At 38.2% G+C, this 26177-nt stretch overlaps 2 protein-coding genes across 2 annotated transcripts in view; one reads left to right on the top strand and one right to left on the bottom strand.

Moving 5' to 3' along the window:
- Positions 1 to 7371: 7371 nt before the first annotated feature.
- On the bottom strand, positions 7372 to 15877 carry zgc:171775 (STKc_p38 domain-containing protein). Its single transcript, XM_067591451.1, has 12 exons — positions 15674 to 15877; positions 14310 to 14439; positions 13360 to 13418; positions 12975 to 13086; positions 11374 to 11403; positions 10735 to 10782; positions 10394 to 10508; positions 10185 to 10256; positions 9654 to 9733; positions 9414 to 9492; positions 8884 to 9057; positions 7372 to 8654 (listed from the first exon to the last, which is right to left on the bottom strand). The coding sequence occupies exons 1-12, from the start codon at positions 15841 to 15843 to the stop codon at positions 8593 to 8595; spliced, it is 1131 nt and encodes a 376-aa protein (XP_067447552.1). The 5' UTR covers positions 15844 to 15877; the 3' UTR covers positions 7372 to 8592.
- Positions 15878 to 19644: 3767 nt separating this feature from the next.
- Positions 19645 to 26177, top strand: part of plxnb1a (plexin b1a) — a 66532-nt gene continuing 59999 nt past the window's right edge. The window contains exon 1 of the mRNA XM_067591450.1: positions 19645 to 19974. The gene's annotated coding sequence lies outside the window, so the exon portion shown is untranslated. The remainder of the gene's footprint in view (positions 19975 to 26177) is intronic.

The following is a 26177-nucleotide window of genomic DNA, read 5'->3' as shown; positions in this document are numbered from 1 at the left end:
AGGTTTGCCACCATGAAGGAGAGGAGGATGAACTTTTTAAATGGACCGGGATATGTACAAAGTTTGTTAAACTCTTCGGATTATTTTTGTTCTATGGAGGATGGTGGAATACACAAATGGACTAATGTTACAATAAATTATAGGTGATATATATAATATATAAAGGTGATAATATAGGTATAAACTGGTGAGTGAAACATCTGTAATTAATCTTTATTAACTTAAATTTTGGTTATGAAGAAATCAGTCAGGATGTTAGATTAATCTGTTGTTTAACTCCACGCTTACTGCATCTCAGCACCAGTCTGTGTCACTGCCTGTGGTTTAGTAGACAATCCACTATGTATTTGAGTAGGCCTTGTAGTGTTGTAGACCGCGGTGTCTATTTTATGTTTATGTTATTCCCATGTAAGAAAGACATGGTACTGAGACAGCGCACCTGGCTTGTCGCTGTCTATCAGCGGTGGTGCTGAACAGCTCAGTCAATGTATGTAGAGCACCATGTGCTGTCCTCAGTGCTAAAACATTTGAACGCAGCTGGCAACCAACAAGACTGTGGCTTCAGTGTATGTTTTCTTAGACATAGGCTTGCTTGGCTTGATAACTGACAATTTGTGATTATGAATAGGATAGGTTATATCAGCTATTTTACAGTTGTGAATTTTAAAATGACTTTAATAGAAGGGCACCCTGAGAATGCTTCGCCCCCTCTGTGCTGAGAGTCTAGCTCTGCCCCTGAGGTGAAGTGAAGATTACTCGAGTTGACGACAACTACACTTGTTACTGTAAGTGCAATAAAACCTTTGCAAGTAAAAAGACAATAAGTACTTTATCAAAACACCTGTTCACCAAGCATAAACATTTAGAAAAGCAGTATTTCCTCCTGCTCTGTCCGCAGTCTGCTAGCATGTTTTACACAACAACGGTGTGCTTGTTATGCTGATAGTAAATTGTTACAAACAAGCTCAAATGAAAGCTGTCTGTATGTAGTCTAAGTGTTTATTTGAGTTTGCCACAAATCTTAAAATGTGGCAAATACTTGTAAAGCTACAGGCTGAGGCAAACCAACCCCCCACCTCTATCAGCAGTTCCTCCAGACAGTGAATCACATCAGCAGCAGAAGGAGGACAGAGGACAGGAGGAATGATGCCTGGGACAATCAGCCTACCTTTACCTGAGCAGCACATGTACAATGCTTAACTACTGCGTCTCGCAGGCCTGTGGTGTCCACACAAACAGCATTGCTGCTGCAGCGCTGCTACTACCAGCCCTATCTTTCTACAGTTTGACTTTGACAATGTCCATCAATAATAGAATGTTTCATATCATTTCATAATGAATTTCATTTATATTTAATTTACACAGAAAAAGGTTAAGAAGTGTGTGCTTAACTGTGAAAAATAAATAAATAGCTAATATATGAGGTGAAAGCATCATTCTTTCTGAGGGGCATGGTGGGGTCTGGTTGGGGCTACTTCTGTGTCAGCCACATACACTCCTCACACAAGACAGGTTTTTTTGATTGATTATATTGAGTATTCCACCAGTTAAACCGCCACTGTCACCACTCCAAGTGAAGAAAATCCCCAAACGAGCCAGACACACTCTGACAAACAAACCTCCAAACTGACTTTCAGGAGGGAAACTGACAACATATAAGGAAAATAACCACACCTAATCTCCCTCTGGAAGCAGGTAAAACAAGTCCAGGTTTGAACTAATATCACAGAAAACGAGCAGGAGTCAAGAAAAGAAACTCTGTGTCACCGACTCTCACTGGAGTTCCCTGCCAGAGAGGCTCCCTGCCGCGGCGTGCACCGTGCAGGCTGACCCACACTGGTGACACTATATATAGACATGAAACTATAGTGAAAGGTGTAATGTCATCGATATAATATCAATGTGACTATCAATAGATGTAAAAAGTATTAAGTTGTATTTAAAATATAAATCAATTCTAATCCTGTTTTGAATTTATTCTTTTTTAGTAATGAAAAAGAACTGGTAAGGGTATTGATAAAGATGAGAGTATGGATAAGATAACATACCCATCCCTACAGCTGGTTAGTGGCTTCGCCATGACTTTGGGAGGATAAGCAGGTTTTAGGTGTTTATTACTTTGACTTAGATGTTCAGTTCAACAGCTATCCAGTCTCTAAGAAAGTCAAAGATTTCCGAACTTTTTCCTGCTCCAATCTATCGCTATTATATTGCCCTTCAAAAATCCACCATCATTTGACCTCTAATACAAGGTCTTCATAGCTGGGTTAACTTTCTATGTGGTCCCAGGGCAAAAGTTTGTTGTTAGACAAATTTCTGTTTTAAGACCATACGCACAGTGAGGTGCAGACCAGTGTGAGCTTCCATGCAAGTCCATCATCATACTTTAACACAAAATAGCAAAAATTCATTGTTATGAGTTTCTCCGATGTGAATATTTGCTAATTTCCTCAGCTTTGGGTTTTTGACAGTTTGTCAGACAAAAAAAGTAATTTGAATGTGTTAACCTTGGGATTCAGGGAATGATGATGGGCATTTTTCACTATTTTCTGACATTTTTTACACCTCACAATTAATCAATTATTAAAGAAAATATATCAAACAACAACTAAGACAAATGAGAATATAAACTAAAGCATTAATGTCATAAAACTAGATTTAGATGCAGAGTCCCTCTTCAAGACCAGGACCCCAAGATGGAGAATGGAGGACCTGTCATTGCTGATATTGTACTTCAGTGGTGCAAATTTCTAACAAATTTGCGACTGATCAAATTACATTGGCCCAAATGATATGGGGTAAACCTGGGGCTTTTGGGGCCCTTGGGCAGTTACTCACTGCCTGGTTGGTAATCCAGTCTTACACATTATTTTAGCATGTGTAAGACTTCAAAGCTTGGCAGTTGGTAAGCAATGATTGGGGCAGGTTTTAGTGTTGGCTTAGCATGCTGTCAGATGTATGGGAGGGGATCTTTTAAGTGTAATTAAATGATCTTCACTGACCTGTAGAGATTGCAACTATATTAACAATTACCATTGATGACAGGTGTGAATGAGAATGTGTTGTTTGTAAAGTTATAACAACTTCACAAAATAACATTTGACATGCAAATCAGACTTCATCATTCAGCACTTCAACAGCAAGTTCTCTAAGGTGAAAGAACTGGATTTTTAAGTAAGTTTCCCAGGCACAAATACTGATATGAAAACATACTAAGTAAATATAACAAACCTAAAATATACAAACTGCTGCTGTACAAGCAAAGTTGTGCATTTTATTTGAAGTTTATTTAACGAAGTTTCAGGAGCAGGACCACATCTCAACTGCACCACTTCCTATAAATACCACCAAACCCTCCTCCTCTTTCGCTCTCATGTTCTGTGCCCCACCCCCCTCTATTTCTCTCTTCCTGTTGCTTCCTGATTCTTCCTCTTCTTCATAGGATCTTGAGGGGTCCATCATTGCCTGGGTCCTATGGTGGATTCCCTATAAGCTTCCCCACAACACAGTCAGCAAGCAGAAGAACTACGCACATCAATTGTTCTTCTTAAAAAATCATTCATACACATCTTGTTAACTTGGTCCTTGCTAGTGAATTGCTCAATTAATCTTCTACACCATGAAACTTGTCTGTACCTGTTCAAGCTGATCTATGCAACAAGCTTAATCCTGTTTGTATTGAGCATCTGGCATTAATAGATTAACAGACAGATAGACTGATTACTTTAAAGATAGCTAGCAAGTTAATCTGGCTGCTGCAGACTGACTATGGTAATGCCAGTGGTTATTGAAGACGTGCCACACCTATGACTAATATGTGAAAACAACACAAAGTGGTAAGGTGTCTTTTACAAGTCTGCCAAATGTGAGAGTAAGGAGAGATCAACACAACACACCCATGCAGAAACATGAAACACGAGTTGTGATGGGGTGTAACATGTGAAATGCTTCTGTCTTGCAGGACGCAGACTCATAGAAATATAAGGTAAGAATTTATTCATCCAAGAGGAAGAAGTTCAGTTTACATCGTATTTACAATAAAATAAAATAAAATTAACATAGAATAAAGCAGAAACAATCAGTTAAAGGAGGTGCTAAATACAAATGACTGTGCAGTTCATGCATGAAGGACAAAAAAGATGCCTGAGCACAGATAAGTTTTGGATTAAAACAGTCATTCTCTTTGTTTACTTCAATGTTGGACACAGCAATCCAGCTGTGGTTTAGAAAAGGCCAGAGTTCAAAGATAAAATTCACAGTTCAAAGATACATTTTTCATTTTCAGATGAGATGAGATAAGAGAAGCTAAAAACAGTATATAAACACATAGAAAAGCTGAAGCCCAAGCCAGGCTTTTGTTTGCAGACTTTTCTATTTCTCTGCATTCAATATGATGCAGCCACAGCTTTTAGTTGAAAGGTAGTTTTGTGATTTTGATCTGCCTCACTAGCTTGTATTATGGATTTTGGACTTCTTCACTGACAGAGAGCAGAGGATTTCGTATGTCCACAGTCTCGCCACAAGAGTGCATCATTTCGCCCCTTTTATTATTTACACTACCATTCTGAGCTGCACTCAGAGAGCAGCTCTCTGGTCAAATTTTCTGATGACACTGCGTTAGTGTCCTTTCTCAAATAGGCCACAGAAATATTATCACTGATTTTATTTCTTGGTGTGATACCAAATTCTTGGACTTAATGTATCTAAACCAAGGAACTGATTATTGATTTTAGATATAACAGAGGTGTAGTCAAAGTGTATTGGGACAGTACTTTGGCTGCAATTGATGACATTTTACAAGAACACAAAGTACAGACAAGAACGCAAATTTAGAAAGGACAATGGTGCCAAGCAAGCTGAAGAGGCACTTGGAAACTACCTTGATTCTATAGTTGTATTCACTTTTTGCATGACAATTTGTTTTCATTCAAAGTGCATCTTTTTTTTTCTTTACAATTTTAGATTTAAGTTTTTCAACTGAGTGCATACTCTGTTGATATGTATTTACTGTTTATATGGAAATTAGTTTTAATTCTCAGTGCATCTCTCTTCTGTAAAGAGTGATAACATCTTGCTAGACCAGGGATGCTGCCCTCACAGGCCAGATATACTCCTCTCTCTCTCTCTCTCTCTCTCTCTCTCTCTCTCTCTCTCACACACACACACACACACACACACACACACACACACACACATGCACGCACGCTTTTCTGACTCTCCCTTTTTTCAGTTCCATTACCTTACATTTTTACATTACATTTACATTTTTTCTGGTTTAAATGGGTGTGTTGCTGCTTTGATGTAATTTTAAGTTTCAAATGAATTCTTGAATTATTTTGTTAATAAATATTTCATTAGTAATATAGTTGTTTTCACATTTTATTTGGCATTACTAAATAAAAATAAATGTTTACAGAGTGATAAAAGTAATAACACGTGCTATAGAGGCTATTTTGCCTTCACAACAACAGGAGCATTATAGAACATACACGCTAACAGAAAAGCAAACTCACCCAACAAGACAAAATGAAAATATGCGACATGCATATATGACATACAATAATAAACCCTTTGCAATTAACACGATAAAGCTCACATCATTACTAAACTGTTAAAAACCTAAAATGCTCGATGGAATTTATTCTATGTGGAGAGGACGTCTCTTTCGGACGTCTGCTCTCAACCAATTAAAGAAGATGACACTAATGCACATCTCTATTCCAAATATGTACACGTATGCTTAAAAGGAATTTGACTTGATTTTTGTGATTTTAGTTTTATGTGCATGTTGTGGTTTTTGGCATCCAACTGGGATCACTTTTTTGCCAGAGAAAAGTGTCCCCACCCCTTTTTCTTTTCCTTTTACTTTAATTAGATAGACATGTCAAGACAATTACATGATTGCATTCAGACATGGTGTAATGTTATCTGCTTGTGTGTGTTGGCCAGTCCTTGTGTCTTTGGGTATCCCACTCTTACACTTCTAATGTGTTGATCTTAAATATATCATTGTTTAAAATATGTACACACATACAGTAATATTGTTTTAATCATTTACCAGTTTTCCATAAGAACACAATCGGCCCATCTGTGTCCTCCTCAAAGACTGTATGCTGTGATATAATGCTGCCCTCTAGTGACTACAAGCTGGATTTTTATATTTTGTCATTCTTGGTACAGAAAAGTTTACTCTTGGCCTCATATTATTTGCATAAGAAACAGTTCTGCAATTGCCACACCCCCATTCAATATGTGTATTCTAAAGTTCTTGTTATGATTATGTGAGCTATAAATGCCACTGTTTTATTATTTGCTGTGCTTTATTCAGGTGAATCTCAGTGGATCTCACTAGTTTGTCTCTGTTTTGCATACAAAAGGTCATTATGTTATTAAATGCAGGTTTTCAGCCAGATTATAGACTTATTTGACCACTTATGTGCATCTGTGGACAGATTTTCTTCTTGTCTTCATTTGACTGGATGTGGTGGTTTTATGCCTGAACCAAGGGCTCAGGCTATATTCACATTTTTGGAAATATGGTTACACAGTCCATTCATCTTTGCTTTGCTAATAGATTTGTCATATCTTAAGTATGGAAGACAAACAGTGACTGGTACGGTCAGAGAATAATATTTTGTGGTCACACTTACAATATGAAGACTGGGAAAATTGTCCTGGTATCTACGGCATGATGTTTCTTAACAAATTAACTATAAATACGGTTGTAGGGCTGCAACTACGGTTGTGGGTTTCAGTTGTGAGAAATGTCAATAACTCTTTCCCACAGTGTAAGGTGACATCCTTAATGTCTTCTTTTGTCCTGACCAACAGTCCACAATCCAAAGATATTTAGTTTATTATCATAGAAGACTAAAGAAACCAGAAAATATCCACATTTGACAAGCTGGAAAAAGAGAATTTGGAAATTTTCCTCTTAAAAAATCAAAACATAATTAATTTTAAAATAGGCAGCAATTAATTTAATAGTTGGCAACTAATCGATTAATTGTTGTAGCTCTATACGGGTCTAAGTCTTCTTCTGTAGTTGAAGATCATCTGTTGTCAAAACAATGTCAGTCATGAACAAGACAGCAGTGTCTCTGTAACTTTTTCCCCCTTTTTCTACTCATGACATTTTTCACATTTATTTTTTTCAGCTGAATTGTTTGTACTCTCTCTCAAATAATTATATTTACAGTTACATTCACTTCTACTTCCATACTTTTTATACTTCCATAAAGTTTTTGGCTACTCTACCCACATAGAGAAATACTTCTATGACATGTTATTTATTTATGTTACTTGTCTCCATCTGAGCCCATTCAATTATTTAGCCATGCTCCTTAAATTAGTCACATTTAACACAACATGTAATAAAGAAAAAGTTTATTTTAAAACATTTTATTGAGACTGGGTTCCAACAATCAGGATAAAATGATCAAAAACAAATTACCACACTACATACCCTTTACATATTGTGAATATCATATAACACAAAACATAGAAAAAAATATATATATACACTTACTGTCCATGTAGTCCTAAGTAAGATAAATGTAGCTATCTATTTTTCATCATGAGCCAGGGTATAATATATTATGTAATGTCAACATTTTACACCAGCTGTTAAGGTGACCCCACAGCGATCTCCTGACAAGTACGGAAAGCAACGCACACTCTCTCTCTCTCTCTCTCTCTCTCTCTCTCTCTCTCTCTCTCTCTCTCACACACACACACACAGTTCATGAGTCTGTTCTCCAAAGTGACATCCACACATTCCTTTACAGCTGCGTTTTAGTTGTCAATAAAACAAATATTTTGTAGAGCGTAAAAGTTAATTGTTGACCTTTGAAAGACTCAACATCCACCTACTTACTGAACCTTGAGTTAAGATTATTTTTGTTGAAATATTTTGTACTTTTTGAAAAGAGATGACAGCATTTAACAATGCAAGTGTCTAAATATTTCAGAAGAAACAGCTTATTTCTAGCATTAACTTCTTAGACATTTGTCCTGTACAGGTCACCATACCAAGTAAAACCTCCCTTCATTAAAATACACTTGGTAAAACTTTAAGTCCCACTTATAAGCAGTATATGAACATTTAATAAATTATTTATAACACACCATAATGTAGTTCTAAGCAGATATATGGTAATTTTATTTGTTGTATTTTGCAATTATAACTTCTCTTATGAAGACATATTTTATATTATTGTGTTTTGTCATTCCTTATGTTTATATACCAGCCTCAGCTTATGTGTGTCCACGGGAGGAGTTCAAGTTGTTCACAAATACTTATATCTGCTTACAACTACATTATATTATATAGTATACTGCATTTATTAACTGTTTTTATACTGATTATAAATGCTAAATAGGGGCACTTAAAGTAAAGTGTTACCATGCATCTGAATTACAATATATATCAAATGCACCAAAAAATTAAATATGAAAAAAGTCTTTCAGGCCCAAATATGTTTTTACTTTTGTTTTGTATTTGTTTTACTTAACCTGACATTGTTGTTGACATTTACAGTATGTGTATGTATTGAAACCAAACACTGGGAGGTGCCAGCATGTCACCATGTCCTACATGGCTGTCTGACTGGGGTTGTCAGGGTCAAAGGTCATGATCTCCATGTGGATGAGGCCTGGTTGGATAAAAAAAAGGAAAGCAGTATTAGAAAGTTCCCATAAAACTACCTCTATAGTTGTATTCTAAGCCTCTCTTCACTACGTAGTATTCTATCTGTCTAATATGCTTATATGAAAAATACTAAATTTATTCTCAGTTATATCACACATATAGAAGTTTCAGGCTTCATATTTGTATTGTAAAACACACAACCTCACTGTAACAGTCTATGCAGCCATACTTACTCTTCCACTCCCCAACAGCGAGCTCCATGCTCTCGAAGGAGTCGTCATAAGGCTCAGAGTCTGGCTCGCTCTCTGGCTCATGATACTCAGCCAGGAAGGGCTGGGATAGTCCCTGCTTAGCTGTCAGCCTTGTCTCTGGATCAAGCAGCAACATTCCCTCCAGCAGGTCCACAGCTGGAGGCATCAAGAAGTAAAATACTTTTCAGTTTTTCAAAATTTCTCATGCACTCCTTGGCCATCGAGCTGAGACATTTGAGAAGTCCTTTCAATACAAGTTCAACCTCCTATTAGTTAATAATTAATAGCAGGGGATAATAATGTAAGTGACACTGCTCCCAACAATCTAGGTCAAAATTCTAATAGAGAAGTTGGGTGCATCTTGGCCATGATGATTCACCTTGGTAGAGAAAATGTTGCAAAGACATGCAAAATGATTAGGTAAAGTTAGAGGAAATTGTATTATTTTTCAATTTATAAAAAGTAATGTCAATTTCAGTTTGTAGTCAACTAGTAGACGAAGCTCAGCGCACCCTTTTCGTCCATGGACGGAAACACTTCTTTGAAGTTTTTCTTCTTTTGCGGAGGTAGACCTTGAACATATGATTGCGCCTGGAAAACAGGAAATAATGGTTATATTTTATTCCAATGCAAGAGCTTATGATTAAGAACACAAAACGACACAAATTGCAATGGTAGGCAAAAAACTGGTAGGCTAAGAAATACTCATGTTAGCCAGAATATTAAGGCATTGCACATGTAACATAACTTACATCTTTACTCTGCATCTTCTGAACCAGGGAGGAGTCTGGTGTTCCTGTCAGACGAAGGATCTTCTTCAGCTGATCAATACCTGAATAGGCTGGTTAAAGAGGCCTCAGAATGCACAGAACACATCGTATACTTTAGATCAGATTTTAAAATTGAAGCAGCCAAGATATGACTTTAGTCCTTAGTATGGGTCAAGCCCCAAAAATATGGATCCTACATTTCCCATAATGCAACTCAACATGGCTTTAACAGGCTTTAATAATCATCAGGGTAGTTTTCCTAGATTTTAAAAAGCTCCCTCAAGAGCCACAGAAGATATTATACAACAGTTTTCACAGGCTGACAAATGACAAGTGAACTGACTATGTGTAAAATCAACGGAGTGCACCTTTAAGCCTTACAACGCTGCACGTGTTTTCAAGAATTCTTTATTTTAAACATTAAAAAGGCCAGGTTCAGTATGAGTTTCTGGCTACTGTAACTAAGCCTACACAGTTTTATTACAGTACAGTGTGCAGGATGTGTGAGGATACTGTCATGTCCAGGGAAAAGAACCTTGCCAGTAATCATCTCAGCCAGGATACAGGCGGCTGACCAAACGTCCACTGTGAGGGAGGGGAACAGAGAGAGAATTTTAATAACAAAAATGTAATATTTTGTCATAGCATACTGCAATATGCTGTTATATTTGTAACAAATGAAAATGACTATTTGTATTAAAGGCAGCAGGTAATAATCTTACCTGTCTGACTGTAGTGCATCCAGTTGAATATGACCTCTGGTGCTCTGTACCAGCGTGTCACAACATAACCAGTCATTTCACTCTCTGTCTGTCTTGCCAAGCCAAAGTCCAGGATCTGAGAATAGTTACAGTTAGGCTCACCACTGAGAAGATGAAATGATGTCTATTTTAGCCATAATCAATTTTTCAAGATTCTTTTGTTGCATTTTCTGTATGTCTACACACTTGTAATGTTAGCTGTGTTGAGCATTGTTAAGTCATGGATAAAAGGTGAATTAATCAAATGTAAAGGTGAAACTAATCATCATTTTTGGTTTTGATTTTTTTTTTTTAAAACGTACCTTTAATTCACAGTTCTCGTTCACAGCAAGGTTACCAGGCTTCAGATCCTAAAACCAAACCACAAGAAGTTTCTTCATGACTTGTAGTAAATACACTATGAAAAAGTTAGACATTTTTTGGGAAATGTGTTTATTTGACTTCTTGCTGAGAGTTAGATGAGAAGAGCACTACAACTCTCATGTCATGTCATGTCATACAAACAGTCAGCCGATGGATAGTTCTACAGATAGTGTAATCTGTAGAAAAATCTGGTTTTATGGGGGGCAATGTATGTGGAATTCTTTCCTGGAAAGACACAGTGACTTCTTTGTCACAGTGAGGTTACCAGGCAGCAAGTGGAGACTCAAGGAAGTTACTACACCTAGCCAAACAAGATATAACATGTTAATTAGTGAGGTTTAGAGGTGCTGGTAGGAGGATTTTGTTACTTTTGGGCCAGGCTAGCTGTTACCCCCTGTTTCCAGTCTTTATGCTAAGCTAAGCTAACCAGCTGCTGTAGCTTCAAATTTAGTGGACAGATATGAACTATGAATGCGAACCATTCCTTTAAGTGCACTGCTGAAGTAAACACATACTGATTATGAGTGATACACAAAGGCTGCAGTAAGTGATGTGTTATGAAATGTTCAAATACCAACCCGATGAATGATCCCTGCAGAATGAATATACTGTAAAGAAGGAAAACAGAGATTGAAACACAGAGTATAAAACAGCATGCAGAATAATGTTTGTTTATCAGAGTGGGCTGACCCACATGCTCTGAGAGGCTTATGGCCTGCTGTTAACTTCATGGTACGTGCATTTTAAAAAAACAGTATTATCACATTCACCACAAAGTCTCCACCCGCAGCTAATTGTGAGGGTTGTGTTTTGTGTATTTTCCAGCCCATAGAGCAAATCTGCATTGATCTCACAGCACAGAGGAGCACTTACAGATGACAATCACACAAAGATAAGGAGGAAGCTGACTTCAAAGACAAAGGGACATTTAGGAGAAAGTATTTTTGTTTCCATTTTAAAACGTGCTTTACCTTTTGTTTCCACTGAGCACTCTCGGTTAAACATTGACTAGCATTGAGTGGCAAGGCATAAAGGGTAAAGCAGTCAAACGTCCACATTTTACCTTCTGTCCATTAACGGCACTCATAGTTCCTACATTGAAAGCATTACATTTGATATGCTGACACATTGCTCTGCCATGCTGTTTACTTCTAATTCCTTTGATAATGAATTGATATGATCTAATATTGTGCATCCAGCAGTTTGTCAGCAGAATACTTAAAGACTTTTCTCAGTGTTCAAAATAAAACATTTGATACATTTTTTTTTCTTATTTAAATTGCTTCAATAAGAATCAGTTGATTCAATTCACAGTTAAATTATATCATTTCAAAACATCCTGCCACTGAGAGCTCCCTCTGTCTGGCAGATTGACTGCATGAGAGAAGTTAAAGCAGCAATAATCTATATTTTTTATATTTATTTATTTTAAAAATCCTTTTGCTAATCCATTTGGAAATTCTATGAAATAACACGTTAATTATTTAATTTAAAACACAATAATGAAACTAAACTTTTAATTGACACATTTAATGCTCATGCAACTGACATTTTAACTGCTGTCGCTGCTTACATACCAACTGACACTTCAATTATTTTGAGTGCAAACGCTTCAGTTATCTCTGGGAACTATTTCTGCTGCTTTCATCTCGTACTCTTCAACTGACATTTCAGTTGCTTTGTCTGCTCTTAGTGATTACACTTCAGCTTACACTTCCAACTCAATCTATCACACTTTGACAATTTAAATTCCTCTCAATCTTCAACTAATTTCAGCATTTTCACTTCAGCTGATACTTCAACTTCACTTGGCACTAACCCTTAAATTAACACTTCAACTTCATTCAGTGCTTATACTTAAACTGAAACTTCAGCTTCTTTTAGCATTTCCATTTTAACTGCCACTTCAACTTCTTTCACTATTTGTATTTCGACTGCCACTTCTTCCTGTATTTCAACTATTTCAAATGTTTCAACTGCAAATCTTTAGCTGCGAGCACACTTCAATTTTTTTTCTCAGAAAATATGACCTTTTCTAGTTTTATTATATACCAGGCCTACACATCGGTTTAAAAAATGTATCTTAGTATTTCCAGCAAATGTTTTATGTCAGTGGCATTATGGGCTTCAAATAAAACATCCTGTCATGTTACAGTCAAGTAAATAAATACACACTTACCTTGAGTCCTCTTAGAAGCTGGTAGAACAGGTATGTGATGATGCGATCAGTTAATCTCCGCTTTTTCATAATGTGGCCTAGATCCTGGGCTACGAACGGCATTACCATATAACTAGAGAAGAAGAGCAAGAGAGAGAAACAGCAAGAGAGAGAAGATAAACAAAAATATATAAATAGTTAAGAAATATACTATAAAGTTTAGGTCTAAATACTGTGGATGACTACAATAATCCATAAAAGTCCTTGTTGCTATGGTGATGAAATACAACTGCAAAAAGCAGCCAAAACAAACATGAATAAGCTTGCTCTTGCACACAGGAGCACACAGGGTCTCAACAAGCTGCAACAGCTAGCAGAAGAATGTGGTTCCTGACTCTCAACTCACAAGGTTTGGAATTTTTCCGGCGAGGAATCAGGTGTGAAGACGTCAAGGAGGCAAATCACCTTTAAGGAAACATGTGGCAAAGACCGTGGTTAACCCAAAATATTTGTCTCAGTTTGTCTGTTAATACACAGAAACACTTACACACACACTCTACATTTCTAAAGAGGTCACATGGAGCGCAAATTGACACTGCATAACCCTGGAGTGACCTGTGGTGTAAAAGTCATGTTTCTGTGGGTCCTGCAACTCTGTTTCTAAAGTACAGTCAGCCTCTTTGGTGCTACACAGTCATCAGACAGAGATCATATCTATATCAGATCATGCGTCCATTATTGTCCTTGGATTTTCTGATAATGAAGTTTGAGCTCATGCTAAAAAAAAGCCAGTTCCTCTATTTATTCTAAATAAAACAGAAAGCAACAACAGATATAAAGATATAAGATATAAAAGAGATTACAAAGCTTTTGTTGATATGTCTCCAAATGGCACACTTTCATTTAATGTTGGATCTCATTGAATTCAGTGCCTTGCAAAGATTAGCCAAGAAATAGGAGTTAGAGGGTGATGTAAGTGTGTGTAGTTCTTCAAAGGTTTCCACCGAAAATACTAAACCATGAGGGTTCAAACAATACACAACACTCCTAGCTTGGCCAGGAGCATGGATAAGATTATGGGCTTTTGTTGAACGGTCAACAAAGTTTGCTTATCCTCAAAATCTACTTTTCTTTAAAGAGGGAGAAGAAAAATGGAAAACTGTGAGCAAGATTAAACCTACACCAGCTAGCACAGATCTTAGTTTACTGAGCCACTTTGATAGTGGTGACTTTATATAAGAGAGTCAGTTATTGTAATTTATAACACATTAAGATCTTTTTCTTTAGTTGATGCTTTACCTGCCTGGTTGAATAAGGGTTGAACAAATAGACTGGATCCTTTACTCAAGGTCTTACATTTTCATGCTGTATGTGGCGAAGCAGCCTGAGTTCCCTGTAGGCCCGTTTGGCGTGAATGAGGGACTGGAAGGGCCGATACAACTTCTTGATGGCCACCTTCTCCTTGGTCTTCTGGTCCATGGCGGAGCTTCATAAGTGGGAACACACCCAGTATCAGAGACAAGACCCACAGCAGGCTGATCGATGTGCTTATGAAATGGCTCATATAGTTACTTTTTTTCTGTTAATCAGTTAATTGTTTAGTTTGGCAAATTATGTTTCTGACAGTTGACTGATAGATTAATCTATATATTGTTTCAGCACTGTTGTAATCGTGTAATACTGTATATAATATGTGTTCCGCATTGAGACTTTGCAGTACATTGAGAATAATTTGTTAAGGATTATTTGGAGTTTTTGTTTGAGTTTGTAAAGTGAAAAGACACATTGTGGTGGTGCACTGGTGGATTGGATTTGTTTACTAAAATTCCTGCTGTTCTTATAGAAAGGAAATCCAACTTGCTCAGGGTCGATGTCCCCTCTGTTGGCCAACATCTAACTATATACTGACCAAATACCATTAAAACTGTAATAAGCTCATGTCAGTCAGTCACTGTCAGTCAGTGGCTTATCATTAGATATCTTGTGTTCCTGTAGGCGGGGGTTGCTCTATGTTGGTGGAGAAGATTCTTGTCGTATCGGAGGACCTGCATTGACTTGTTGACTTGCCTCAGGCGGACAATAGTGCTTCTGTTAGCAGATGTCAGAGTAATCTAGGCCTCTTGGACGGCATGCAGCATAGTCTGAAGGTGGAATGCAGATTTAAGGCCTACATGAATCTAGACAGCCTATAGAAAATCATTTGTGATGCAAAGCATTTAAATATTGATGGTGAGCACCTTTGAACATTGAGCAATGTTGAAATGAAATGTAAATGAAATGAATGAAAAATAAATATTACAACACACCTAGTCATTTTTATCATGTTTATCAGTGTTAGCCTACTACTGCTTTATCAATATGTTAGAGGTGGATAATTTACATTATATAGGCTAAGCCTTAATGTGTTTTATTACATGAAAATACTCATAGCCTAAGGGGCAGTTTTACCCTAAACTGGGATTCACCATCAGTATAAAACAGGGAACAAATACATCCTATACTGTCATAATTTTTTGTTTCTATGTTGAATATTTTATGGCAGTTCCACGGTTAATTATAGGCTACACTTCCGTCCCGGTAACAGGATTACAAATGTTTTATAGGATTATTAAAGAAAAAGGCACAAACCTTACCTTGCATTTTGCTGGACAAACAACTGACACAAACTCTGCCGCACTTTCTTCCCCAGTATACCAGATGCCCTGCCCGGGTAAACTCACCAAACTGTCCCGTAAGCACCGGAGCCGACCGACCGCAGCGCAGTGTATCTCTCCGGGACGTCCCATGTCGTTTTCTGGATCTCCACTCTCTGAAAACCCGGTCTGACGGAGGAATCCTTCACAGGCGACTCCATGGTGCTGTTTAGTATACTGGCGCGTTTTTCAGTCATAAAACATTTACAGCCCTGAAGTTTTAACCTGACAGGTGAGGTAGCAGTAAAGGTAAGAACAGAGCAAGGACCCGCCCCCGTTTCTCCACAGCCTGCCCCCCCGTCACATGGCTGTGCTGTCACACCATCGGCTGTCAAAAACATACTGCCATCTGACCTGTGCTGTTAAATAACAAAATAGTAAAGGTTGGCTACCAAATACAACAATTGAAAAAAAATTATTAGGCTACTATTATGATTAGCAGCCGAATGGACATAAGGTGTTAAAACTAAAAGTAAATGGCCCCTGTGACGGATTTATTTGTATAGGCTATTTGACATTGACATTATTTGATATTTCATACTGTTAACAACCTCATACTAATAATACTGATACTAATGCATCAGCACATACTGTAAGTAAGATTTTACTGCTGTAGCTGGTGGAGGTGCTTTATATATTTGGTAGTTTAGTTCAGGGGTTCCCAACATAGGGGTCAGGCACCTCCAGTGAGTCACAAAATATATTTGTGGGGTCATGAGATAATTAATGATACTAAAAACAAATTCTACTGCAGAAATGTATTTTCATTTTTTGGACTGAGACTTTGCTTCTTTGTGGAATATTGGGCCTAAAGCAGTTATATAAATCAAACTATCTAAGGTAGCGGTAAATGTCTTTGGTAGAGCGTCTAAAAACAACTCATATACATCTGAAATGTGACCAAGAGGCTGGAGCCCTGAGTAATGTAGACTTATGTAAAAAAAAATGTTGGGAGCCCCTGATTCAATCTATATCAATGTATTTAATAAGCGTGTCATAAGCTTTTTTTAACTGTAAAATCTTAAATTGAAAGGTAAGTAGTAACTATAGCTGTGCAGATGAATGTAGTAGAGTAAAAAGCTTGAAATGCAGAGTAAAAGTAAAGTACAAACAATGGAGGTATTCAAGTAAAATAGAAGTATCTCAACATTGTACTGAAGTAAAATACTTGAGTAAATGTACTTACTTTCCATCTCTGGTACCGTGATATCATTGGTAATGCAAAAAAAGTACATTAAAAATACAATAAGGTCAGCATAAACTCACAGACATATTTCCTATTGGAAACACAGTAAAAAGCTCTTAAAGTAAGTCCATTTTATTTAGACAAAAATTACAAATCATAAATTTAACTCTAAGGGCTTTACAATCTGAACAGGATATGATGCCCTCCATCCAACAGAGAAGGGATCCTTGTTGGCGGACAGACATGAAATAGAGGTTGTATGTACAAAGTAGACAGACATTACAAAATAAAATTACAATATTAAAGCATATAACAATACAAACATAAAAATTACCCAGAGAAAAGTTTACTGTGAACTCAGTAGCAGTGGCACAATCACAGTAAGTCTCCTATGGTGACGACAAATGACACAAAGGCACTATATGTAGGAATCAGAAATCCTGCATATTGATATACAGTAAGGAAAAATTATTCTACCTGTTTGTGCTACTGATCAGGTGTCAGTGGACTGTACCATGTAGATGAACATTATTCGGGCCATTCACATGTCAGGGTGAATATATCCTATCACAGGATATGGACTGTGGTCAAACTCCTCCGTCCTGCTCTCTACATTGTTGTTGCAGGAGTTCCATTGTAAAAGTAAATCATGTTTTCACAGCCAAACACTGTTCCAGAAAGCCAGTGAGTACTGTGGTTCCTGAAGGAAAGTAAATGTTTATGGCCACGATTTATTTGGAAACTCTGGAAACTTTGACATTTGAGCAGAAAGTTTGACTTTGACAAAGCTGATTTCAGTCGTTAACTGGTGAACAACTGAGAGCGTAATGTGTGCATATCACCAACATTTCATATCAGGAGTTAGGGACTCATCTTAGTCAAACAAAACTCGGATGACATTTTTAATTTGCTTTGTCCACTTTATAGCCATGATACAGACTGACAACAAAGGTCGTCTAGTGTCAAAAAGGTAAACACAGGGAGGAGCTCAGAATATAAGACCTTTCGGTCTTATATTCTGCGCTGCCTTTGACTGAATCTCACATACTTCTCATTAACATCCTGCCCTTATAGCTTTACCTACCCTGTATCTATGTCTCTGTTCTTAACTTGTGTTTCTTTTAAGATTATGTAAAGCACCTTGAATTGGCCTTATAAAATGTGTTATACAAATAAACTTGCCTTGCCTGTAAAGTCAAAGCAGGCTGAACTCAATAACTTACCTGACACTCCCTGTATCTGTGTTGGAATAAATAAATAAATAAATAAATAAATTTGATACTGAAATACTGTTTTTTTGTTTTGTTTTGTTTTGTTTTGTTTTTAGAGGTGTAGAGCTTAGCTATAGATAGATAGATAGATAGATAGATAGATAGATAGATAGATAGATAGATAGATAGAACTTTCATTGTTTGTATATTATATAATATCTTTGAATATCATATTTGAGAGACAAATCAACCTTTGACCAGCAGAGGGCAGTCACACGTCATTCTGGTTGGCCCAGAGAAGCGTTATGACTCTAGACATTGTTCATTTCCGTCTTGAGGGATTATAAAACTGGTGTTTAGTCATATAGATAAATAAAAAAAATGTTCTCACTTGTCTGCCACAACAGAACAAAATGACTATCATTGACAACAAACTGTAGTTATGAATAGGCTACATACAGTATTGTGTAAAGACATAAATTAATATATGATTTGATATGGTTATAAAAAGAGTGATGATTAGAATTTGAACCCGTTATTGAAACTAGCATGTTCAAATAAACAACCTTCTGCTATAATCAGAAACACTGTAGAGCTGTGAGCATGCACAAACACATTTTTCGATATGTGTTGTAAGTTTTGAAAAGCACTTTTGAGAAATGGTCACACTCGGGATCAAGTTTTAATCCTGTTCATGTTTCAACAATGAATCCAGCGTGCCAAACTGCAAGAAGTCTGCAGTATGAACTGGTCCCATTGCACAAAGCCACAGCTTCAGTTTCAAGCCAGCAGCAACACAGCAACATGTCTGAGTAGAAATTTCCAAATAAAAGCACAATGCTTTAGCTGTGGTAGCTGTATGTAATACAGTCATTGTATTTCAATACTCAATGGCCAATTTGTTTGGATAAAAAATAATGCAGTCTTTTGTTTGTTTATTACTTTGTACGCGCCTTAAGCGTATTGTCTCGTTAGGGTATCGAGGATACTGTGGGATAGTAAAGAGATGACAGTGTCAAACAGGCACACATTGAATCACAGTAGATCTAATGTGGCTCTTTTGATCAACAGAAAACGATCCATTTAATGCCAACATGAAAACAGATCTCTACAGTCTGAATTAATTACAAATATAAAACACAAAACAGCCTGATTATTTACATATAAGTGTTTACCCCCTTTCATCGGACAGACCTAAACCATCATCACTGGTGCAGTCAACTGGTTTCACAAGTCACATAATTAGTTAAGTGTGTATTGAAGGGGTTTAAATTATAGAATAAATACACACGTGTCTGGAAGGTCCAACATTTGGTGAATAATATAATATAATATAATATAATATAATATAATATAATATAATATAGCCTGTTATTATGCATCATATGATGTAATATGATATGATATTGATTAAGTACTGTTAGCAATATAATTAATGGATAATATTTCCATAGTGTAATCTTGGTTTTCTCAGTTACACCCTTGCTGCTACAGTGTTACAGCTTGGGGCTGTATTTTGAAGGCGTCACCGTTACGCTTCCTGCCTCCTGCTGTGTGATTCACCGAGACTCACTGAGTCTGAGACTCACTGAGACTTGTCTCAGCAGTCCGCTGCGCTGGCTGTTGTTCAAACCCCCTCAGATGTAGAGACCTGCCTGTCCTGTGCGCTCACCGCCAAACAACAGAGACCGCCTGTGAGGGGAACACACCCACCCACAGACATACACGCACACACACTTTTAGGACTCGGAGTTTTGTTTCTATTTGCAGAACTGTAACTTTCCCCAAATTGCGCCGGCTTTTGGGGGAAAACTACCAGTATCGTAAAGTGGAGCTGGATCTCATCACTTTCTGCTTGTTGCCGTGGATGTGAGGTTCTATTTCAATCAACATCATGGACAGCTGATTCACCCTATTTACTGACCCAACAGGTAAGTTCAAGACCATCTGTTGTTAAAATGAAACATTTAGGAATAGGTAGACTTTGTGGTCCATTCATTGTAAGCGGCCATGTGCAAAAAATAATTTGCTTTTCACATCAGTTTTGCTTGAATAACACAAGATCTTAATATTTCCGAGCTACAGTAGTATGATGCTGAAAAATCTGAAATGGTTGCTAAGTTCTGCTTTTAATTGGGTGTAAAAAAAACCCCTCACAGTCTAAACAGCTGGAGCAGTGAACAGTCTTCTTTTTCAACCATATTTATCAAGATAGTCTATAATCTTACATGCCGGTTTCCCCCAGACGCACAGACGAGACCACATACTACAATGGATATACAGTAGCGATAGGACTATGGGGAGAGCTTCAGGCCCCACACACACCCGGTGCACACACTCTTTTGTCAGCTGATACAGGAATGTGTGTGAGCTGTCTGTTTGAGCCAAATGTCAAATGCCTTCTTCACCTGCTGGACATACACAGCTGCCTATTTAGTGCCTGCTTTAGAAAACAGAAATGATCTGTTTTGACAGTGTCTGTTGAACTTAACAAGAGTTCAGTGGATTTTTGATGTGTGGTCCTACTATAATCTGGAATGGATATCAGTGATGGGTGATGATAGATAGTGTTTGTTTACACTGCTCATGGCGAAATATGAGGTAGAATGAAACAGCTTTTTGAAGTTGGCCCTCTTCATTTATTTTCTGTGAATTTCAAGACAAAGCATCATAGCAAGTTTAAGCCTTAGCAGAGAATGTTGAAATGCTTCCTGTCATAGAGGGTGTGCATGTTTAGAGACAGTCATGTGCTATGATTTCAGCTGTTCGGAGACTACTGTAGGTGAGGCTTGGCCCTCACAAGATCAGCCTCTGTGTTGCACCTGATGACCCAGCAGTGTGTGAGCCTGCCATGTGAGTCTGAAGTCAGTAAGGCCTTCACTCTGGGTGTGTTCTTGATTTAGTTGAAACGGCTCAAAAAGGAAGATGGAGTTCAGTTCAGCAGCTGGTTTGCCTCTTTTATAACAGCTGTCAGATTTTATCTTGTATGAGAAGTTTAAGAATTGATTGAAATCAAAGCCTCTCATCCTCACCGAATAGTCTTTCTCCTGGTCTCATTGGAGAATAAGGTACCCTCACAAATTATATTTGAAAAGGGTCAAATGTTTGAGAGCACATTTCATATGCAACCTTTGCAAAGATTCTTGTGGCGACAAAGCCAAGCCTTGAACCTCAATCTCCTCTTTTCTCTGCTTTTGCTTGGGGTTCCAGCATCCAGACATTTTTGAATAGCCAGCCATCTGCTTGCTAAGGGTCTGTTCCAGAAGCACGATATCACATTACCCACACTTGACTGTGCCACACTGTGGGGCATGAATGAAAGTGTGCGTGGATATGGTGTTATCAGTGAATTTTGTGCCTAGAAAAGTTGGATTGTTCACAGATTTCAGTCACTGTTGTCACTTCTGCCCTGTGAGCTACTTTAAGATAACCAGAGATTTTCTGCCTCAGTAACACATTACAGGAGTATTGCCATTTCTTCATGCAGAAATCACGCTGTGGACTGATTTTCTCTTTAGGTGGCATACAGGAAGTGGTTAGGTTACCATCCGGACCCTCTTAAGACACACGCAGTAGAGGAATGGGTCGAATGCCACTTCAGCTGCAGCTGGTCATTGAAAAGCGATGTTCCGCAGCTGAAACGACCATTCTCCTGCCCTTTCAATGAATCATAAAAGTAAGACTTCTGGGCATGAATGCAGCAATGACTGGATGTTATGATTTATAGATGTCAAGTGTCGGGCACACTGTAGGTTAAATAGTTTGCCTTTCAACAGCGTGAGAACTGGAAATGAATAGGAATAATAAAGGGAGAGGAGTGTAAATGGTTTTGAAATGAGACGCCAAGTGAGCCCTCCTCAGCATTCTGTTCATGTCAGGTGTCACATACTGTAGTAGGATGTGAGATATATTTTTAGCACTACAGACATTTAGTCAGCTGCGTGGTGTGTAGTCAGGACAATGAGAAATTAATGACTAGGATGGTATGTGATGACCTGGGGAGTTTCTCATGAGCTCTTTACTTGTTAATGAGTTACAGTGTTCGTAACTTGTTGGATGAGTGTGGTATGATCTCAGTTGTAACTGTTTACTTAACTCCTATAACCGAGCCAGAGAAAGAAATCCCGGAGTGTAAAGAGCCTGAACATGTTGATGTTAGGTGTGTTTCAGTGTGTGTGAGAGTGCATGTGTGAGTGAGAGTGCATGGCAGATTTCAATCATTAGTATTTTGGGCGTTCCCCTTGGTCACTACAACAGCTGGTGGTCCCTCATGGTACATTCTTCTGTGTGTGTTTGTGTGTGTGTGTGTTTGTGCTGTAATTGGGTGTGGGAGTGGAGATTGAGCAGAGAACACTTGCTGGGGCACTACTTGTGGCCTCAGGCATCCCTGGGAAGATAAGGAAACTGAACAGCATTGTTCAAAGCCATTTTTTCTTCTCCTCTGCGTACCACACTGTAACTTCAAGCCAATTCTTTTATCATTTTTATAAGCATAGTCAAAATGCTTCGCAAATGGTTGACCCTGGTTCAGATATGCTCCCTATCTGCTGGGTAGATTGGATCCCAGGCTTCAATAAGCCCTTGAGGGAGTTTGGCTGACAATCAGATTGGCAGCCTAATAAATACTTCTTTTCATTAGCAGCAAGCTTCTATCCACTGTACTTAAATGGAAATCCCACTCACTCTTTCATCCCATTGACCATACACACAGAGGTACAGGATGAGTAGAGTTCTGTCAAAAGTACATCTTTCACAGATGTACCGTGTACACTATAAGGGTAGTTCCTGATGGTTTAAAGTTACGTATGTGTACTAATTCAGTCTGAACTAATAATGCAGTTACAAAGTCAGTTAAAGTAGCAGATTGATGGGGGTTCCCAGATGCCCACAAGACTCCACAGTGGTGCTTCCAGTAAACACTGTTGGCAGTATTCATAGATGGGAAGCTGGTGAGGGATCCTTGAGTGACTCGTTCCAGTTGGTCTGTCTGCGTGGTCCCTTTTTGAGTTAACTTACCTGTAGCAGCAACAAGGAAGATGTCCATTCTCATTATTGCATAAGGTGTTTACTCATTAAGCTACACATTGGTCACTTGGGGTATGTAGTTGTATTTTTTAAGCCACAAGTGACAGGGGTACAAAAATTGATTTATTGGGTTCAGTCGTAGGGTACAACTGTGTTCTACTTTTTTCACACATCCATTAACATGTAAAATTTAAGATCTGTCATTGTCCACATCACTTGCAAGCATTTACATAGGTTACCCTCACATTCATGGACAGGAAACAGTATTTCATGTCGAACCTGGACATTTCACCTCTCACCCTAAAGGCGGTGTTCAGAACGACATCAGCTCTGTATGAAAAAACACAGCCTTCCATTCATTTGAATGGCGGTAGTTTTTTGACGCAGTGGGGGTGCCACCGCAGATAGCTTGGCAAAAAACACAGAGGTTATCCGGCAAAAAAGTTGAACCAGGCTTAACTTTTGCTGCAACACAACCTGATGGCCAATCACATACATGCAAGCACACATTCCTGATGGTTTATTTTGTAACATGAACGCCGTATACGGCTGTTTACCTAATGGTCATTGTGATGAAAGATAAAACTGTTGACTCTCTGATAACTCTCCAGAGTTGTAAAATCCCGTCTTGGCTCCTGCTGAGCCTTAATGAACACTTTAATCTGTGACTCCAACTAGACTTCCTGGCCCCACCACCCCTTGCACCGTTTTAACGTAGGACTGTTTTAGATCTGAACGCCACCAAAGACTTCCTCAGTTCTTCTTCAGAACTTCTTCAGTTTTTCTTCAGAATTGAAGAAGCTTATTGGATGAGAGGTGAAACGTCTTTAAAAATCTGTAAGTCCAGTTGCTCTTGACTCAACCCTTCAGGATATACAGCACCATGACCCAGATGACTAAGAATCTTTACAGCCATGTTACATGTTCAAGAGTAGGTACAACGGTAAGTTTACTTTGCTATAGTAGCTTTTCTTTGCTACTGTGAAAGCAAAGTTTGCAACACCTCTTTCCATCATGAGGGAAAGAAGTGTTTACCTTGTCATTGGCACTGATGTCTCCACACAAAGCTTTACCACTTTTGCTTGCAGAAGTGTTTATCTTTGTTAGCAGAAAATTTTAGTGGCTTGCTTTCCTCCTTCTTCCTCCACTTTGATAAGATATTTTATCAATTTCCACATTTCTCTGAATTGTCACTCTTTTATATTTTCAGGAGCATAGCTTCAAGTTGAGTCATTTAGGGCCCCAGGCAATTGCCTACCATAGTCTAATGGCTCGCCCTGCCCTTGGAGACAGTTGCTACCCTGTTATGCGAGCCTGCTTCTCTTGAGGACAGGTGAATTGCAAAAATAACAGTTGGTGATAGAAGTGTTTAGACTCAAATGTGAACATTTTGATTTAAAAAATTAACAGCATCCAAAATTACATAGAATTTTTATTATTTAATTTCATGAGCAAGATTAGTCCTTGTTTGGATGTTAAAAGTATCTAATAGAACAATATGGTCAAGATTAACCCTCACTAATGTAATCTAATCTGCTTATATTAGATCAGAGGAAGGCATGCCGTATTAAACCCAGAGGGTGTGGTTTTTATTGTACTGAAGCAGCCCTCAGCCTTAGGACAGTTGTGTATGTGCCATGCCACAGCCCTTGGCTTCATCCTCAGCCACAGCCCCTGTCCCCTTACCCAGCTCCCTGGAGAGCCTCAACCCAGCCAGCAACCCAACCTCTAGACAAAACCTTAAAACCCCAGCTGCCCTATTCTATATCACCGCCTCAGGCTCCAACCCTCCCCATCCACTATAGAATTAGGATAAGTAGATGTTCCTTTTGTGTAATGTGGGTAATTCATTGCTACATCTGAGATAACTGGAATAAAATCTTGATCTTGTTCATGTGGAAGCTGCAATGTTTCATATGTGATGTTTCCCAAGGACTGAGAAAGTGTATGTTCCATGCAGATTCTAGTGAAATGATGACAGGGTCTGTCTGTGGTAAACTTTTTCACTTTTGAAAGGAACTTGGCTGATAGTATTCAGTGACCAGCCAGAATAGTAATTTGAAGTGGAATTCCCATTCTATTAGTTTCACTTCTGTATTTATTTGAGCCCTTGAGCTGTGCAGACTGCTGGACAGTTACATATGTGGGCCCAGTTGCCTGTAGCCGGAAATATAAACCCTCTTAGCCCTAATCTGTTGCCCCAAACACCCACTCACAGGCCTCTGCGCAGTTGCTTTGCACTCAGTAGAGCTATGCTAGCGATCTGACTGACTCACAGGTGGAGCATTCCCTTTCTTGAAGAAATGCCTGTGCATTTGTCTGGCTCGGTGGTACTGGCAACTGTCAGCTCTTAATCTTAGCACCACCTGAAAGTGACACCCCCACTAATCCCATCAACATTTAAATTGTTTAATTTTTAGTTTTCAATGACAAATAACAATATATGGAAGCTTGAATTAATTATATTTGCTAACAAGAACTGAGAATCACCAGTAGTCAATGAATGATCAATATCATTTGCACAAGAGTCATGATAACATTCTGGGAATTGATTGATCAAACAAACCCAGCTCGACTGCTTTACTTAGCTGTCAATCGAGCTAATGGATTCGGGATTACATGTTTGTACACACAGAAAGCAGGTCTCGAGGCTATTGTTAAGTCAGCTTTGCTACTCTCATTGTCTGCAGGGCCTCGCTGTTATGTTGGGGTTCATCTGATCCTCAGGTTTATTAGCAGTGAAGGGATTTTCAGAGTGTCAATCTAGATCCCAATAGATAGTGGATGGGTCAAATCCCCTTAGGCTACTTAGGAGAAGGGGGTGAAATGAGAGGAATCTTTTCCTGCCGGGACACATTTGTCTAGGACTCTTGATTATCTATGAACAATGCTGTTGGCATTTACTTTGTGTTAAACAGACAGGAACATTATTGGAACATTGTTGGAGGGGTGACAAGGGTTAATGGAGCCATGACAATTAAAAGTTAAATTTAGTTTTAATTCCTATTTTTAACATTTAACATTGTCAAAGTACATGATCAACTTGGTTCTTGGGCTGTATATTTGCTGATGAAGGAATCACAAAAATATCAACTCTAGCTCTGTTACT

This window comes from Thunnus thynnus, chromosome 6, assembly GCF_963924715.1.
Source record: "Thunnus thynnus chromosome 6, fThuThy2.1, whole genome shotgun sequence".
In the NCBI taxonomy this organism is placed as follows: domain Eukaryota; kingdom Metazoa; phylum Chordata; class Actinopteri; order Scombriformes; family Scombridae; genus Thunnus; species Thunnus thynnus.
This window is presented reverse-complemented; position numbering and strand designations above follow the sequence as displayed.

What these genes read in the sequence shown, in the direction of transcription:
- zgc:171775 (XM_067591451.1), bottom strand. Translation starts at nt 15,843, where the DNA reads ATGACTGAAAAACGCGCCAGTATACTAAACAGCACCATGGAGTCGCCT. An exon ending in AGCTTCTAAGAGGACTCAAG is followed by an intron (nt 11,404 to 12,974) that starts GTAAGTGTGTAT and finishes CCTTCTTTACAG; the next exon opens with TATATTCATTCTGCAGGGAT. An exon ending in ACGAGAACTGTGAATTAAAG is followed by an intron (nt 10,509 to 10,734) that starts GTACGTTTTAAA and finishes AACTATTCTCAG; the next exon opens with ATCCTGGACTTTGGCTTGGC.